The sequence below is a fragment of the Glycine max genome, chromosome 10 (genome assembly GCF_000004515.6).
Source record: "Glycine max cultivar Williams 82 chromosome 10, Glycine_max_v4.0, whole genome shotgun sequence".
Classification (NCBI taxonomy): Eukaryota; Viridiplantae; Streptophyta; class Magnoliopsida; order Fabales; family Fabaceae; genus Glycine; species Glycine max.
Genome location: NC_038246.2, coordinates 39,614,050 through 39,631,140, shown reverse-complemented (window position 1 = coordinate 39,631,140; position 17,091 = coordinate 39,614,050). Strand labels below are relative to the sequence as shown.

The following is a 17,091-nucleotide window of genomic DNA, read 5'->3' as shown; positions in this document are numbered from 1 at the left end:
TGTATTTAATTTAGTTTAATTTATATTCATGTCTAATAGGATTTTTTTTTTAAGAATATCAAGAACACATTTTCTTCTATTAGTTAAATTTTATTAAAAATTATACATAAAAAAAGAGATTAATGTGAAACTCACTAAATTTTGTAATTTCTTATAAATTTCAACAAGTATGTATTAAGAAAATAATTTTCTTGCACAGCGATCAATTCCTGGATCATTCATTACCTTGAATTATTTTAATGCTAATTTCAGTTCAAAAGAAAAAAAAAAAAATTGGGGCGTAAGGAATGTCAATGGCTGGATGGGAATCACAATTTATAGAGACCGGATATAAGAACTATAAACAACACTACTTGCTTCGAAACAATCTATTCTGTAATTATTTATCGATTGAATATACATTGAAAAATGTTGCATGCAAAAAAACCAGATTGCTTCATGTCAACATGACCACCTCATGAAAATTTATCATACTAAGCTCAATTCATCTTTAGTATTTGATATTTTTAAGTCGTCTTTAAACTCAGCATCGAGCTTCTTCCGCAATGCCACTAATTCTTCCCCTGCATCGCAGATATAGGCCGAAGCTTGTCTGCCAGACAAGGTTGCACCTTCCATGCTGTCTATGTAGTCCTGAACAAAAAATAATAATAATAAAGTGAGCAACATCAATGCAACTTAGATTTCACTACTGCAGTGAAACTGAAGAAAACATACAGCAATTGCTGAACAAACACAGCAAAATTGTAAGAGCTCATTAAAATATTGCCATGGAGTAGAAAGTAAAAAACAGTTAATAAATAAAAAAAAAAGGTTGAACACAAATTTGAAAAGGCTAAATTAGTTCGGTAAATTTGAGTTTGAGCAAGTTATATCCCATAGATGTGAGCAAGCATAGTAAAAGCACATACTAATATCTATTGAAAAAACACTAGACAAGTAATCCCATTCAATCAAATATAGCAGCAAGCAGGAATTTATTGTCATGTCATAAAAGCTTCTTCACTTTCTAAAATTTTTTCATAGGTCACACTACAAGCCCAGGAACCAATATAAGAATTTAAAGGTTAACTGACTCCTGTAGGATCTCATAAACCACAGCTATGAAGCATCTAGATAACATGCAATTTTAAAGGAAATATATTATATGCATAGGAGAAGCATAGTCAAGAAGGTGCTACCTGCTTTGTGTAAGAGCCAGCAAGAAAGAAATTCCTCACTGGTGTCTTTTGATCAGGTCTATATGGATCTTTACCAGGCCCCTCACGGTACAGAGATTGGCCAATTTTAACAACAGAAGACCAAGTCACTTCCAAACCTTGAGATGATGGGAACAGTGCCAAAACCTAAAAAATAAATTAAAATCAATGTAATGACAAGAGAACTGAATATCTACCATTGATTAAAACCTCCCAAAATAGACTACAAAATGGAACCTGTGATGTGATTTGTGATGGAAATAATAGAAAGTGCTATGCTGATGATATCAGAAGAATCCAGTCAGGCATCAAATTAGCAGCATGAACAAGCATACACCAAATGAAAAAGTACCAATCCAACCGGTAACCGTCTTTTTCGATCCATAAAGTGATCCCATATTGGTATTTTGTTAAAAATATTTATCATGCATTCACCATTAACACATCATACGACACTGACTGCTGAAATATCAAAATAACTCAACACACTAGCTACCCTTCCAGCTTTGGATGCAAACTTTCATGTCATTACTAAATCAACGGTGAAAATATCAAAAACAGAATAAGAGAAATGGAATTCTTTTAACCAACCTGTTTTGCTACCCTTGCAATAATTTCGTCATTTGGTAAGGGCATGTATGGATCTCCTGGCGTCAGAACACATCTGACAGATATAACATTATATTCTTAGAAGGTCAACACTAAATCACACATTATATGCATGATGGTTACCAAATTTTAATACCATGAAAAGTTACTTGTTAGGCTTGGTAAAGCTTATGCATTTACCAATCTCAGATACAAGTTGCATGATGAATTGATAATGCAATTTCATCCATTGCACAACATACTTAGTCATGCATGATTTTAAGCATAAACTGTTGGAGATGATAACAGTATTTTGGAAGCATTGGGGACATTAAGATCTTAAAGAAATAGTCCAACTCTTCACTACTCTTGCAAATGTAAGTTGTTTTTGTTTTTCCATGTATACATTTATAATTATACTGAGTGCAGAACACTCAAGCAAGTCACTTAATTAAATCTTTCCTTAAAATATTTTCAGGTAAACAACTCATGAATGGAAGTGAAAATTTAGAAGTGCAAGATTACAAACACTTACTGGAGCAATGATCCTTGTCCCTCAATGTAATAATCCTCTGGAGATGAAAGTGCAAGGTCTGCAAAGCAAGAAAAATCTGCATCGGGTGTATAGAGAAGGTTATCCAACCCAACAGCTTTCCCCAGTCGCCTGTCATCCAGATAGTAAGGGTGCATGAAGAAGTTGAACAATAATGATCAAAGGATAGATCAATCTTAACTGTCAAAGCAAAAGTACATCACTTTATAGTTTCTACATGGACCCTAAAATTCAGAGAATTACCTTGACTTTTCTAGATCCTGCAACTCTGTAACCCAACCATTGTATCTGAGTTGCACTGTGACTACAGGAACTCCAACTAGTTCATAGATATTATTGAAAAACTCCTGTTCCCTCCACTCTGATGGAAGTAATCTCTTAATTCCAGGGACATCACAAGCTGGCATTGCGTAAATGACACTAAGGTATTGAAGATTGTTAACACAATAAGGAATAAATACAAAAGCAAAGAGTAACCTACTAACCAGCAACATAAGCATCAGCTTTCACAATTTTCTTGGCAGTGGCCTGAGAAAATAAAAATTATAAGGTATTGACTATAAAGATTTTTGACAATGTCACTTGGATTCTAACCAAGTATGTAAAGATTTCAAACAAAAAAAACAAATATCACCTTTGACATGGAAAGTCCTCTAACATAAATACTCCCATCAGCAGATTTGTCATAAAGCAGTTCTCTGCATCCCCACCTAAGATGGAACCTGTTCCAGCAATGAATGAGAATCCAAATAGGAAGAAATTTGGATAGTCATGGTGGCAATATTCTAGTATCGAAAACTATACCTGCCCCCTCTGTCCATGATGTACTTTCGGATGGGGCCACTCAGATAAACATCCGGTGAACCCTTCAGCATTCGCAAAAGGGAAGCCTCGGTCTTTGTGGCAAACAATGCAAATATGGTGAGCATGCAGCGAGCACTGATATTATCACAGTCGATAAACCCAAGGGCATAGGCAACTGGATCCCACATTTTTGTAATACTCATGCGTGTGCCACCTTTGGATAAAAACCAATCTGAAAAGCTAATCTGTTACAAATGCACATAATGGTTAAAAGAACAAGATTGGCAAACACAATCAATATAAAGTGAAAGAGTAAACTTAGATTCTAGGGCAGCAAGTATCGGTATTTTTACTTTGTTTGGTAAACAAAGAACCTTCACAACTACTACTATTGTATGTGTGTGCATGTATGTATATGCTGTGTGGATGGGCATGAGCAATTGAGCATGTGTAAGAACACATGGAAACTGAGGGCACAGATAATCAGGAAGCATCATTTGGAAATAGACCAAAAAATAACAAATCCTCTTACACTATCCAAATTCCTTATGTCCCTCAGTGCACCATCTGGATCAACAAGAGCTCTGACAACTGGACTGAGTGCAAGAGCCACAGCATTTCTAGCCTTATCATAAGTCTGTTCATAAAAAATATGTAAAGTTAGGTGCAATGATAGTTTGGCTGAGGAAAATCAAATGAACATATATACTTTTGTTGGGCATTGAAATATATTAGTTTCTAGTTCTGCATAATAGTGATGAATGATGACCAAATAATGTAATCTAAACAAACATGATAATAGAATATACAATGTGATTACATTAAGCTGATTTGTGGTCAAAAATGCCCTTATCCCGTGTATTGGTGCCCCAATTGGGAAGCGAAAATCCAGTTCTGCACCAGAAAACTAAGTTATGAACAATGCACAAAAATAAATGAACAAAAATGAAGCAAGGTATAGCAGCATAAAACATACCACCAATTTGACCCCCTTTGTTAACAAAAGTGTGAGTGTGATCCTTCACAAGTAGATTGTTTTCTGCACCCACCTAGTCATCCAAGTATTGAAGAAGTTATCAAATGCACATGGAAAATAAAGTCAATGGTACAGGTTTCATGGCCAAAAAAGAGAGAGGAAGAGTACAGGGTTTAGAGATGAAGAAGAATGCACACCATGACTGGAAGTAAAAACAGCTTACCTTCTTCAACAATCGGAAAAGATTGTTGTAGCAACCAAAGAAAACATGCAATCCCATTTCAATGTGATTCCCACCTTTGTCAACAAAAGAGCCAACTTTGCCACCAATAAAAGGTCTTGACTCATAGATATCCACCTGAATGATAGAATACATTAGTCATAACACCCTAATGCAAACAACACACCTGAATTATAAAAACAAACTAATCAACGATCAAGGAATCACTCCCCTTTGCTTCAAAAACAACTTTACTATATGCTATACCATAACATCCAATTTCAAAATATTAAAATATCAGTGGCTTATATTAAGAGAAACAGAGAGAGAAGGAGCCAAACCTCATGGCCTTGATCCAAGAGTTCCACTGCAGTTGACATGCCTGCAAGTCCAGCTCCAATAATTGCCACTTTCAGTTTTGGTCCTCGATAATGTTCAGGTTCCGGAGGAAACAACCCTTTTGGCGCTGCCATGTCAAACTTACAGTATGAGAATTATTATTGTCTAAACATTGTGACACATCGCAAACACACAACACTCCCAGAACGAAAATCAATAGATTAAAAAAAAGAAAAGAATACACTGGTAAGATAAGTGTAAGATCGAAAATTGATCAGGAACTGAAATTACAAACCGTTAACGCTCATGTCGGAAACATTAGCATCTAAGGAGCAGCGAAGGCGAGACTTGTGGGTCCTGGTGAAACGGGTAGTGATGGGGACAGCGGAGAGGGAAGTTGCAGAACACTGAATCAAAGAAGCCATGGCCATAGGTGAAGGTGAAAGAAAGAAAAAAAAAGAACCGAGTTGGTCGGCAAAGAAAGAAACGAAATTGTGTTATGAAGCGAATTTAAGGTATCTGGGGTACGAGGCTGGGAGGAGATGCCGGGAATGGAAAATTTGTCGGGTAGTTGAGGGAGGGGATTGGAGTGCTGGCCACACACAATTTGTGAATTATTATTAATTAATATAAATAATTGCAATTGAATGAACGTGTTCCCTTTGGATTTGGCTTTGCCTACTCTACTGGGAAATGCAAAATGGAAAATGGAAGTGCTACTTCCACTTCCATTAACGATAGATAATGGACCAATGCACCTCCTTCGTACACGGTGGAGAGACTCACTTTCCATCTTTATTAAACTTTAAACACTTCACTCCTTATTTTCGCTTAATACATATCTTACGTGTCAGCTATTGGTGGCCTTAAGTTTTTTTTATCCATTTCTAGTTTCTTCTTTCTTGCAAAAGCGCGAGACAGGAATTACAGTTCATGTCAATAGTCAAAACCTCGTCCTAGTTTACACTCCATATTTTATTTTATTTTTATTTTTGGTTTTTTCTAAACAATATCATTTACCAAAACAAGTTTACATTATATATTTTATCCAAGGAAAATAATCTTTGGTTCATATGTAAATAGACAAACAACAAAAGCTAGTTTTTATTTTGGCTTCGATTAATTTATCAGTTAATTTTATCACTTATCTCTTAAACATAATTATTTTTTCATCTAGAGACCAAGTTAAAAATTCTCAAATAATTCAAGTATTTTCAAATGTATTAAAGCTATAAAAAAAATCATTGTTTTTTTTTAAGTATTGGCTTTCAAAATCTCTAGCACATTCAAAATAATCTCCACCTAAAGTCTTCATATGTTATATATGAAAGCATCTCTGATTATTTAAGCTAACTATTCTGAGTTATTTTTATTCTCTGTTAATCGTTTCATACAATATCACACTATAATTAAGTAACTCATACATATTTTATTCTAATAAAATAATTTAAAACAATGAATCCCTTAAAATAATCCTTAAATAGCAAAAAAAAATGTTATTTTAAATTACAAACAATTGTTTCTTATAGAAGCAACCTAAAGCTCTCATCTATCACCTGTTAACTTATTTACACACAAATCAATTTTATGAATAATTATGGCACAATAATTTTCTCTAATCAAAATTAGAATAATAATTTTAATTTTTATCTTCCTAATTAAATATCATTCCTTAATGATTTTTGCCGTTAATTTTTCTATAATCAAGTCAAATATAAGCATTCAATTCACTCCTTAATATCCCCTTATACATTTGGCATAATCGGTTTAAAAAAGAAACTTATTATATTTTATATATCAAATTTCTTCTTTGTATCTGAAGTAATTAATGTAATTATTAAATATATAAAATATTAAATATGTGTAATTAAGACAATTATTAAATATATGTAGTTAATGTAATTACTTGTAATTAATTTATATATATAAGTTTTTTTTTATTAAGGTTGGCTATGTTCGGAAAAATTAGCTATAGCTGAAACTTGAAAAATTAGTTTATTAAATTATAAATATATGGTAAAAATAGTTGTAGAAGTAGTTAAAAAGTGTAAAATGACAAAAAAATATTAATATCGTGATTTATTTAAAAAATATAACAAGAAAAATGAATAAATATATCAAGAATAAAAGTGAAACAAAACATAAAAAGATAGAAGCTAGAAGCAAGTGTTCCCAAAAAACGCTAGAGATTAGTAAAAAAAAGTTTGCTTATTGATCAGTCAAATGAGTTTTTCACCCAATAAAAAAAAATTAAAAGTTAGCTGAAATGTCTTCTCAATCATAACCGTTATGTTTAGCAAAACTAGATGAAAACTAGCTAGAAGTTGAAAAGCTAGCTAGTAGTTGAAAGTTAAAACATTATCTTACTAAATTATAAGTATTTGATAAAATGATAGCTTGCCGTAGCTAAAAATATAAAATTATATAAAGCATTCAATTCAGTCCTTAATGTCCCCTTATACATTTGTCATCATTGATTTAAAAAAGAAACTTATTATATTTTATATATCAAATTTCTTCTTTGTATATGAAGTAATTAATGTAATTATTAAATATATAAAATATTAAATATGTGCAATTAAGTTAATTATTAAATATGTGTAGTTAAGGTAATTACTTGTAATTAATTTTTATATAATTTTTTTTATTAAGGTTGGCTATGTTCGAAAAAACAAGCTAAAATATTAACTAGTAGTTAGAACCTTAAAAATTAACTTATTAAATTATAAGTGTTCGGTAAAATTACCTGTTGAAGTGGGTGAAAAGTATAAAATGACAAATAAAATAATACCATGATTTATTTAAAAAAGATAAAAAAAATGAATAAATATATTAAGGATAAAAGTAAAATGAAATATAGAAACTTAGAAGCTAGAAGCATTTAAGAAAATGTTACTTTAAGTAATGTTTAAAAAATACTAAAAATTGCTAAAAAAAATTTGTTTACCAAACAACCAAATGAACTTTTAAGCAGGTAAAAAAAGTTAAAAGTTAGTTGAAATGTCTTGTCAAATATAGTTGTTGTATTTGGAAAAATTAGTCGAAAGTTAAAAAGTTAGGTAATAGTTGAAAACTAAAAAGTTATCTTATTGTATTATAAATGTTTGGTAAAATTATATGTTATAATAACTGAAAATATAAAATTACATAAAGCATAAAAATAATTTTTTTTCTCTTAAATAGAAAAGATTAAAAAGAAAATCCAATAAATATTTAAGGAAAAAAAGGGAATAAATATTAAAAAATATATTGCAAATCTTAAAGTTTTATGATCAACCACATGTCATCTATTGCAAATTCAAAATCGGATCATTTCTCATTCCCAAAACACATTGAACTTAATGACAACCACAACAACTCAAGTCTAGAATTTGAAATTGCCCATAAACTATGATAACAGGTGCACATATATACCCTCTAAAAAGTCCACAAAAAATTGATAGTTCAAAATCAAAAGTAAAAAAAAAAAACCCAAAAATTTGATCCACACATTCAAAGCCCTTAGAACCCAAGATCAAATTATTAAACCTAACAAATAAACCTCAAACAATGAAACAACAATAGATTAAATAAAATGAGGTTGGGGAGGAGAGAGTAGGCGGTGGTGGTGATCACAACGTTATACGTTGAGACCCATCGCCCCTAACAACGTCTATAGTAACGTGGTCAGGACGGGATGGCGAAATAAAAAATTAGATAAATAAATTATTTTCAAAAAATGGAAAACTTGTGGAGTCGCTCCCGGCGTTTATTTAAGAAAAACGTCAAGAAAAAAAAAAGATAAGGAATGGTCAAGGATTGGAGAAAAAGGATTCAGGAATCATTTATACACAGGGAAGGTGTTAGCACATCGCGTGTCCGTCATGAAAACAACACCCTTTAATCGAGTGCGCTAAAAAATAAAGTGACTTTTTAATTATTTATCTTCCCTTGAAAACATGAATTATATTTTGTTATATTTTTATTTAGAAAAGGAAATCAAAATTTATTTTTAGAAACAAAAAGGGATTCTTATTTTTTTAGTTTTTTTTTTTGACAAGGGATCTGTCCTATCTGAGGTGCAATGAGAAAATCAGACTTACATAGTTCTTTATAGAAAAAAAACTTATGTGTTAGGTTAATTTTATTTTATTTTATTATTTTTTTTTAAAGATTTTGGTTTTGTGGTAAACTTTGTGAATTCGAGCAAGTTGGAGATCCAGCATGACATTCACAAAATTTACTCACACTTTATTGAAACACTCTCAAGTAAGTCAGAGACCCAATGTTGCATGTGTGAAACGTGAAAAAGGAGAATTAAGTGATCATTTATTTGATAATTTTACCTTTTTTGGTGTTGCAACATGGACCACGACGAGACAATGAAATAAAATATTCAAATAAACAAATAGTTTTCCAAAAAATGGAAAACTTGTGGAGTCCCCACCAACGTTTATTCAAGGAAAACGTGAGGAAAACAAAAAAGACAAGGAATGGTCAACGATTGGAGAAAAGGGATTTGGGAGTCGTTTACTCGCAAGGGAGGTGTTAGCACCCCGCATGTCCGTCATGAAAATGACAGTTTTTAATCGAGTATGCTAAAAATAAAGTGACTTTTAATTATTTATCTTCCCTTGAAGATATCAATTATATTTTATATTTAGAAAAGGAAATCAAATTTTATTTTTAGAAACAAAAGGGGACTTTTATTTTTTTAAGTTTTTTTTTGGGTCGACGAGGGATTTGCCTTCGCTCCTACGTATCCTCAGGTGCAATGAGGAAATCAGACTTACGTAGTTCTTTGCAGAAAAAATGTTTATGTGTTGAGTTGATTTAATTTAATTTAATTTAATTTTGAAAGATTTTGGGTTTTGTGGTAAACTTTGTGAAGTCAAGCAAGTTGGAAACCTAGCATTCGATTCACAAAATTTACGCACACTTTATTGAAACATTGCCAAGCAAGTCGGAGACTCAATATGGAGTGCGTGCAACATGAAAAAAAAGAATTGAGTGATCATTTATTTGAGAATGTTACCTTTTTGGAAAAGACTTTAAGTTTGTGGTAAATTTTGTGAACTCAAGCAAGTCGGAAATCCAACATGTCATTCACAAAATTTACTCACATGTTATTGAAACATCACAAAGTAAGTTGGAGACCCAGCATGGAGTGCACATAGTATAAGCGTGTACTAAAGAATGCTAATGCAGATTTGCAAAAGTAAATATAAAATTGACTTAGTGCTACGAAATCAGATAAATAGAATGGGAATAGAAAGGGATAGAATTAGAAGAGGGGAGTACACCTAGTAATTAAGAGTGTGAGATTAAAACATGGGGGAAAATAAAATGAATAACGAAATATTTACAATGCATTATTAATTAAACTAACTAGCTAGACAATGATTAAAAAAATACATTGAAGAATAAAATAAATGATAGAGACCATAAAGAAATAAAATAAAAAAAGAGTTATCCACTAATATTTATAATTATTCTTTTTGGTATTTTTTTTTTTAAGTCAAAGGGTTGATTTGGACTTAGTTAACACTGACGGAGTGCTGATAAGGCAGGTCTAGTCACCATTCTAAGTGGCAGGGTGAACATATAAAGAAAAGAGTGTAACTGTCAATTTTATTTTATTTAGGACTTCACAAAAAATGGGTTAGGCCCAAAATGAAAAAGGTGCATGTGTTAAGAAAAGCGGTGTAAATAGCATTTTTATTATATTTCAGACTTCACAAACATGGGCTAGGCCCAAGAAAAGGTGCATGTATGAAAACGTGGTTTAAGTAGCATTACCATCTTATTAAATACTTTAAAAAAATGGGCTAGGCCCAAAACATAAAAAAGGTGCATGTATTAAAAAGGCGATATAAACAATAATTGTTTTTTTTTTTTACGTTTTTGTGTTTTTTAGGGTTGGGTTGGAACCGGGTCAGGGTGACTCGGCCCAACCCACATTTAGGCATCAGGGTTGAAACAACCCTAGATGACCTAGCTTCCCAAACGGCACCATAATGGGAGAAGCCGCCACGGAGGATGGCGTGCCTCCCTGGCACCATTGGTGCATGGAGCCGCGACGTGAGATGATGAGAATCCTAAAACTGTCCAAATACGGGAACTTATGGTCAGGAGTAAGACCAAACAGTCAATGGATACCCTCCAACATGACAGACGTGGGATAAAGCTTACACTTCTGCATTACTAGCTTAGAACAAGCTTCTAGCAAAGCAACTAGAGACCTTGACTGACACCCTAAGCAAACTTCCCCAACAACTACATTTAGGTAATCATGGTAATGTTTTTGTAATGCAAGCAAAAGGTTGTGTTGTGTGCGGAGGAGCTCATGAGTTAGGCACTTGCATGACTCAAGAGGAAGCCTAAAAAAAGGTCAATTATATGGCCAACTAGAACCGCCAAGGGTATAATCAATGAGGCAATGCGAGTTACCATCCAGGAGGCAATTTAGGTTATCATCAAGAAGGAAATTTATCTCAGAACCAAGGTTAGGCTTAGGGTTCCATCCAGGGAATAATTTTAATAAAGATCACGGGCTTTGTCTAATTGACCCTTATAGTCTAGTATCCTTCAATTATAAAAGCTTTCTAAATGTTAAAAAAATCACCCGGATCATGAACATTGCCAACCATACATTTTCGCAACTAATCCAGGTTCGTTTCTTTAATCTCTATCTGTCGATTAGGTCCCCGTCCTTGTCATGAGTCTTGATGTTGTTTTTTCAACCACTCACGAACCATATTCTGATACGGCAATCTAGTGATTTGAGTATAAGACACACCCTTTTACCTGAACCCAGACCCTCTCTATCCTTTCCCCTTCCCTCTGAAGCGTCATACACCTTGTGATCCAATTTCCTTCTCCTCTTGAGTTCACTGTCTTCCAATGTTTGGGACAATTCAAAATTCATATTGCATATGATCACTATATTGTCGAGGTTATACTCCAGTTCTTTAGGATTTGTAATGTCGTAAAACCTAACAAAGCCAAATCTCCTCCCTTTTTGCGTTCTCCTTTTTTAGATAAACAAATCTCCAACACACCCCTATTTCCTTAGTATCTCACGCATATGTGCTTCATCAACATCATCAAGGAAATTTGAGTAAAACAACGATGTAAGATACCCTCTAGCACTTAGATGTCTCCCTCCCTTCAAGAAATTAACCAATAAGGGTGATTTTGGGAAACTAAATACCAATGTAGGTTGGTTCACAAAGTATTTACCAATGTGGGCGATTCAAGTCATGTTGAATTTCAGTGGCATCAATCAACAACCTATCACCTAAGTGGCACCACACTGACTAGCGCCACCCAGTGGCGCCACCAAGCCAGTAAAAACACTTGAATTGGTGGCGCTAGTCAATGTGGTACCACCTAGGTGATCAGTTGTTAACTGGCGCCATCAAAATTCAACGTGACTTGAATCGCCCACATTAGTATGTAAATACTTTGTAGACCAACCCACATTGATATTTAGTTTTCCAAAATCATCCTTATTGGTCAATTTCCCCCCTCCCTTTCATGGTCTTTCTGTCACTCTCTCTCCCCTCTCACTATCTCTCTCTCTCACCATGGTAAGTAACATGACAAAATTTCTAATATACTATACTATATCATGTTCTTAACCATCTTTACGAAATATATTGGAATTTCTTTTTGAGATATGTTTAGACAAAGAATTTGAGAACAAAAGTTAATAATTCTTAAATTTTGGAGGGAATATTTAAAAGGGGAAAAACAATAAATTTATTCTTAAATTTAAATAAATCAAATTATCGTCATCATATATTTTAAATTAAATCAGTTATTAACAAATATTTTAAATTAAATCAATAATTAACATACACTGATTTACAAATTTTAGAGATAAACTTATATTGACAGGATCTTACTCAGCTTCTTTAAAGGTTATACACTATATTCTTAGTTGATTAATCAACTAATCATTAAGAAAATATTCACGTAATTAGTCTTTTGGAAGTTGTCATGAGAATCAACTGTAATGATATGGTTTTTTTCGTGCACGGAATTACTAAGTCTAAGGCTTGATAAAGTTTTATGAATATCGTCAAGAAAAAAGTTTGGTAACGATTTTTAATATACTTCTTTTAACACATCTTATTAGTGTTTGAAGTTTATTAACAGCATCTTCAACACAAATATTTACATGATTTACTTAACTCTAAGTAATAATATCTAAGTTTTTTTCTTCTAATTGGAACTAAAGACATAGAGTTGTTCGTATACAAGTATCGTTGTTTGTTGCTTATATAAATAATATTGTTTAATTAAATACATATTATAAATAATTTATTTTTTAAATATTGTATGATTCATAATTTTAAGCTAAATTCTCCCATTAACAATCTTAGTATTAAACTGATTGAATTTTGTAAAGTTATAAGACTCATAAAATTAAAATAATAATTTTTGAAGCAACTAGTAGTCGCGGATGCTCTAAGATCTGAGAGAATTATTAATCTAGGAGCATAATTCATATATATATTTTTGGTAACTTAAATAATTCTTGATTAATATTGAAAAAACATATAATTAACTAGTAACTAACCCTAAAAATGAAAAGGGAGCTTTCCACATCATGGAAAGAAAAGTATAACCAATTGAAAAAAGAAAATTCTCATCCTTATCGACTGCAATAAATAAGATAACGAATCATAACAAGAATTATAATGTAGCTAGCCAGCCACTAAGCCAACCAATGCTTTCTTGATAAACTTTAATGGGAAGCCTTACGTATTGGATGTTCCATAATATTAAAGACATGCATAGCTGGGTGAGTTAACATTAGTGTCACTGCTGGCCACTAGTTGCCTACCCAAGCTTTCTAGGGACCCAATTCATGGCACAGTTTAAGTACATGTACATCAAAGGAGCCTCTACTTATGGATTAGAGCAAACTAAACGTACGTGTACCACGTACACAAGTAACACAGCAGGAGAAATCATGCATGGCAGACATGGTTCCAAATTAAATCCAAGTTTTTTTTATATTTAAGAAATGTTAATTGGGCTTAATTTTGTACAATATTTTATATAAAAAAATAGAGTGAAATAAAAAATATGTAAGAGGAGGAGTGATATAATTAAAAAAGATTTTAAAAACAATATTATAAAAAATATTTACAAATTTATTATATTATATAAATAAATATAACCAATAATTTTATGAGTGAGTTGGACATGAGAGTGTGTGCTAAACTTTTGGCAAAACAAATCCTTTGGTGTTCTTTTGTGCCATACTATAAAGTACTTGGCACTAGACGCATTCGCTGACTTGTAAAGCATCTCATGTGCGCATGTTTCCCGTAGACCGTAGTTGATTTTTCATCATTTTTTTTGGGGCCTTGAACTTCATCACGATTTGAGGGTTGTAATCTTGTAGGCTAACTGCATGAAATCTTAAGCTGTTTGTTGAAGGGACCGTTGAGATTAAAAAACAGACAAAATATAACGCTACTCTAGACTTTGAAAATCACTATCAAAACCCTAAAACAATGGGTGTGCGTGGCAGCACAAGTGATGGCTTGGCTTCCAGTTCCAACACTATGCACCATAACCGATTGAATTTAATAAAATTTAGTTTCCTCGAGTGGTACGTACTTGAAAATGGTCTTGGTTTCTGCTAGACTATAAGCTGCCTACATGTATTTAACTGCCTAACAACTTGTAATAATAATAATAATTATATTTTGGCAAATAACCTAACGCAAAATTAATTTATGGGTTTGGAGTTATAAGTCAAAGCCTTGTCAGAGCTCATACTGATAGATTCTGTATGAACCAACTCAGGCACATGTCAAAATGACAAAATGCTAGACATCTCTGCCGAAATTATTGTCTTTTTGTTTCGTGATACTAAATTAAGCAGTGTAAATATTCAGATGAGGAGAGTTAATTGGTTACGGGCCTTCAATTTGATAGAGCATTCAACCTAACTATTTGGTTTAGGGATATAGATGTTGAAAGTTGTCCTAGCTAGCTAGCTAGGAAGTATATTGGCATGGATTGCAGTTTTATTATTTAAACATTCAACAATTTATTCTTGTAAATTTGAATTTTAGTCTTTAATGAAAGTGTTTTTAAAATTTATTGTTGAATAAGAGTATTTTTTAGAATATATCTTTTTTTAAAAAGATATATATATATATATATATCTTGATCTTATTGAATTACTCTCATCTTATTTTTATCTATATATTTAACTTTCTTTACCACGTATCTCTTTTAATTTAAAAATATTATATCTTAATTTTAATTATTTATTATAAATTATAAATTCAATATACAATTTATATATTTAAAAATATTTTTTGTAAATTCTAATTATAATATACTATCAATTTTTAAATTGAAAATTATTTTTTTCATTATGCATTATAGGTATATAAAAACAAAACAAAAACCTTGTCAATGCTTCCTCGGGAAAAAATACTAGTGATTTTCATTCTATAATATCTTATCTCTATTTCTAAATTAAATATAAATATTTTAAAAAAAATCAATAATTATTTAACTGACATTATGTCATAGTTTAAATTATTCCTTAAAAATATAAATTGTATTTTATATATTAAAAAATTATTTATTATAAATTTTAAAATAAACATTTATCATTTGTAACATAGACATTAAAACATAAAATGATAGTTTAAAACAATTTAAGTCATTATTCTTTAGAATTGTACTATTATACGTAATTATCTTAGGGACTTTCATATATAAAATCCTTTTCCTTCGTATCTTATCGTACGTAATTAGTCTCAACTCACTATTCTTAATTTTTCACGCACTGTTCTCTTACGTACTATCTCACCACCGCCACCTTTCACCACCACCGTGAGTCCACGACCCATCACCATTCACCCACCACTATCTATATCTATTTAGAACAACAACATGCAAATTAATAGAAACTGTGTCTCAAAGCGATTGCACCTTCATTATGCTACCCTGCGTCGTTGTTCTACGTTGCTTCAATTCGTGTCGCATACCGTGGCCAAGTCACCTGTCATATTCTAAATACAGAGATCGACGAAAATGATATATATATAAATGACTATGAGGTCTAGCAGCTTCAGTTTCGTTCTGTCCTCCTCCTTCAGTGGTTTTTCCCCCTTTGTTGATCGATACCTTAACATTATTATGATGCGTTTGTTTGGATAATGTTTGTATGGTGCTCCATCAATGATTGAGATTTCAATACATTACTTGCTTTTCATCATTTCATGTGTTTTCAAAAATAACTTCAGCCAATATGTTTTACCGCCCATTGGTTTTTTTGGTATGAGTTTTTCCTTTTTTATTCCTGGGCAAATTTTTTTTAAAAAAAAACATTTTTATAGTTTTTTTTTCAAATAAATCGATTTCAAAACTTGGTCCAATTATTTTTTTTCTCCAGAAATCAAACCAATCTCAAATATTTGTAAATTAATATATATATATATATATATATATATATATATGTATGTATATAACAAATTATGAATAGTTATAATATTAATAATTGATTTTCATGGTCAGCTAAAATTATTGACTTTAGTTTTACTCACTTTAAAAGAGTAAAATCCTTGGTGTAGATTGATATGCCTTTACAAAAGTTTAGACATTTTCATACATACATAGAGTCAATCTATTTACCTATTGGGGATATTTACAACTCTATTATTATTTGAAGTTTTAAATATTTATACGTATAATTTTCACTTTTTATTACAGATTTGTGTTTATAATATACAATATTAACATCATGCATATTATAAAACTCATGGCCATGCTCTTTGAAGTAATTGGTGTATATCTAAAAATGATTTAATTAATATAATTCAATCAATATTCGTTTTATGAATATTACTCTTTGGGGTAAAAAATATCAAAACTTAAATCCACTTATTACAAATTTACTTATGATTAAAATTAAAATATTGAGAAATATTCAAGTCCCACATCGATTGCCTCAATTATTGGAATGCAGTTTATATACTTATTAGACAACTTCAAATTAATTTTAAGATGAAATGTAATCCAAAATTTTAAAATTATTTTCTACTAATCAAAACACCCCAGAAAAATAAATCTTGAATTGATCGATCACTTAATCAGATCCTCCTCTCGCCACCTATGAATGTCCCAAAATCCTCTACCAAATAAACAAAGGATAAAAGGAGATTTGCATGTTTAATTAAATTAGTATAAAAATCAAAACATTGGGTGAAGAGGTGCATAGGATCCCACTTGTGTGTGCATGTGCTGCTGTTGATAATAGATGCACCCTAACCTCCATACAGCACACATGTTCATTTTGCACTTGAGATCATTCGTACACGTTTAAAGCCAAGTATTTATGATTTCGATCCAAGGTTTCTTTTGTCTTTGTGTATGTTTTGTTTTAACTTTT

The 17,091-nt window shown here is 31.6% G+C and overlaps 1 protein-coding gene across 1 annotated transcript; it reads right to left on the bottom strand.

Annotated features, from left to right (window-relative positions):
* Nucleotides 1–353: 353 nt before the first annotated feature.
* On the bottom strand, nucleotides 354–5,468 carry LOC100776502 (zeta-carotene desaturase, chloroplastic/chromoplastic). The gene is made up of 14 exons (XM_003536064.5): nucleotides 4,975–5,468; nucleotides 4,682–4,806; nucleotides 4,344–4,478; nucleotides 4,121–4,193; nucleotides 3,965–4,038; nucleotides 3,677–3,781; nucleotides 3,145–3,389; nucleotides 2,975–3,062; nucleotides 2,826–2,868; nucleotides 2,584–2,740; nucleotides 2,323–2,451; nucleotides 1,791–1,863; nucleotides 1,182–1,346; nucleotides 354–633 (listed from the first exon to the last, which is right to left on the bottom strand). Exons 1-14 carry the CDS (start codon nucleotides 5,108–5,110, stop codon nucleotides 469–471), a joined length of 1,713 nt encoding a protein of 570 aa, XP_003536112.1. The 5' UTR covers nucleotides 5,111–5,468; the 3' UTR covers nucleotides 354–468.
* Between the last annotated feature and the right edge of the window lie 11,623 nt (nucleotides 5,469–17,091).

Bases quoted from the DNA above. Each gene is read 5' to 3' on its own strand.
- LOC100776502 (XM_003536064.5), bottom strand. From the start codon at position 5,110: ATGGCCATGGCTTCTTTGATTCAGTGTTCTGCAACTTCCCTCTCCGCT. The intron at 2,741-2,825 runs GTTAGTAGGTTA...ACGCAATGCCAG, and splicing joins AGCTGATGCTTATGTTGCTG to CTTGTGATGTCCCTGGAATT. The intron at 1,347-1,790 runs GTTGGTTAAAAG...TTTATTTTTTAG, and splicing joins TTGCAAGGGTAGCAAAACAG to GTTTTGGCACTGTTCCCATC.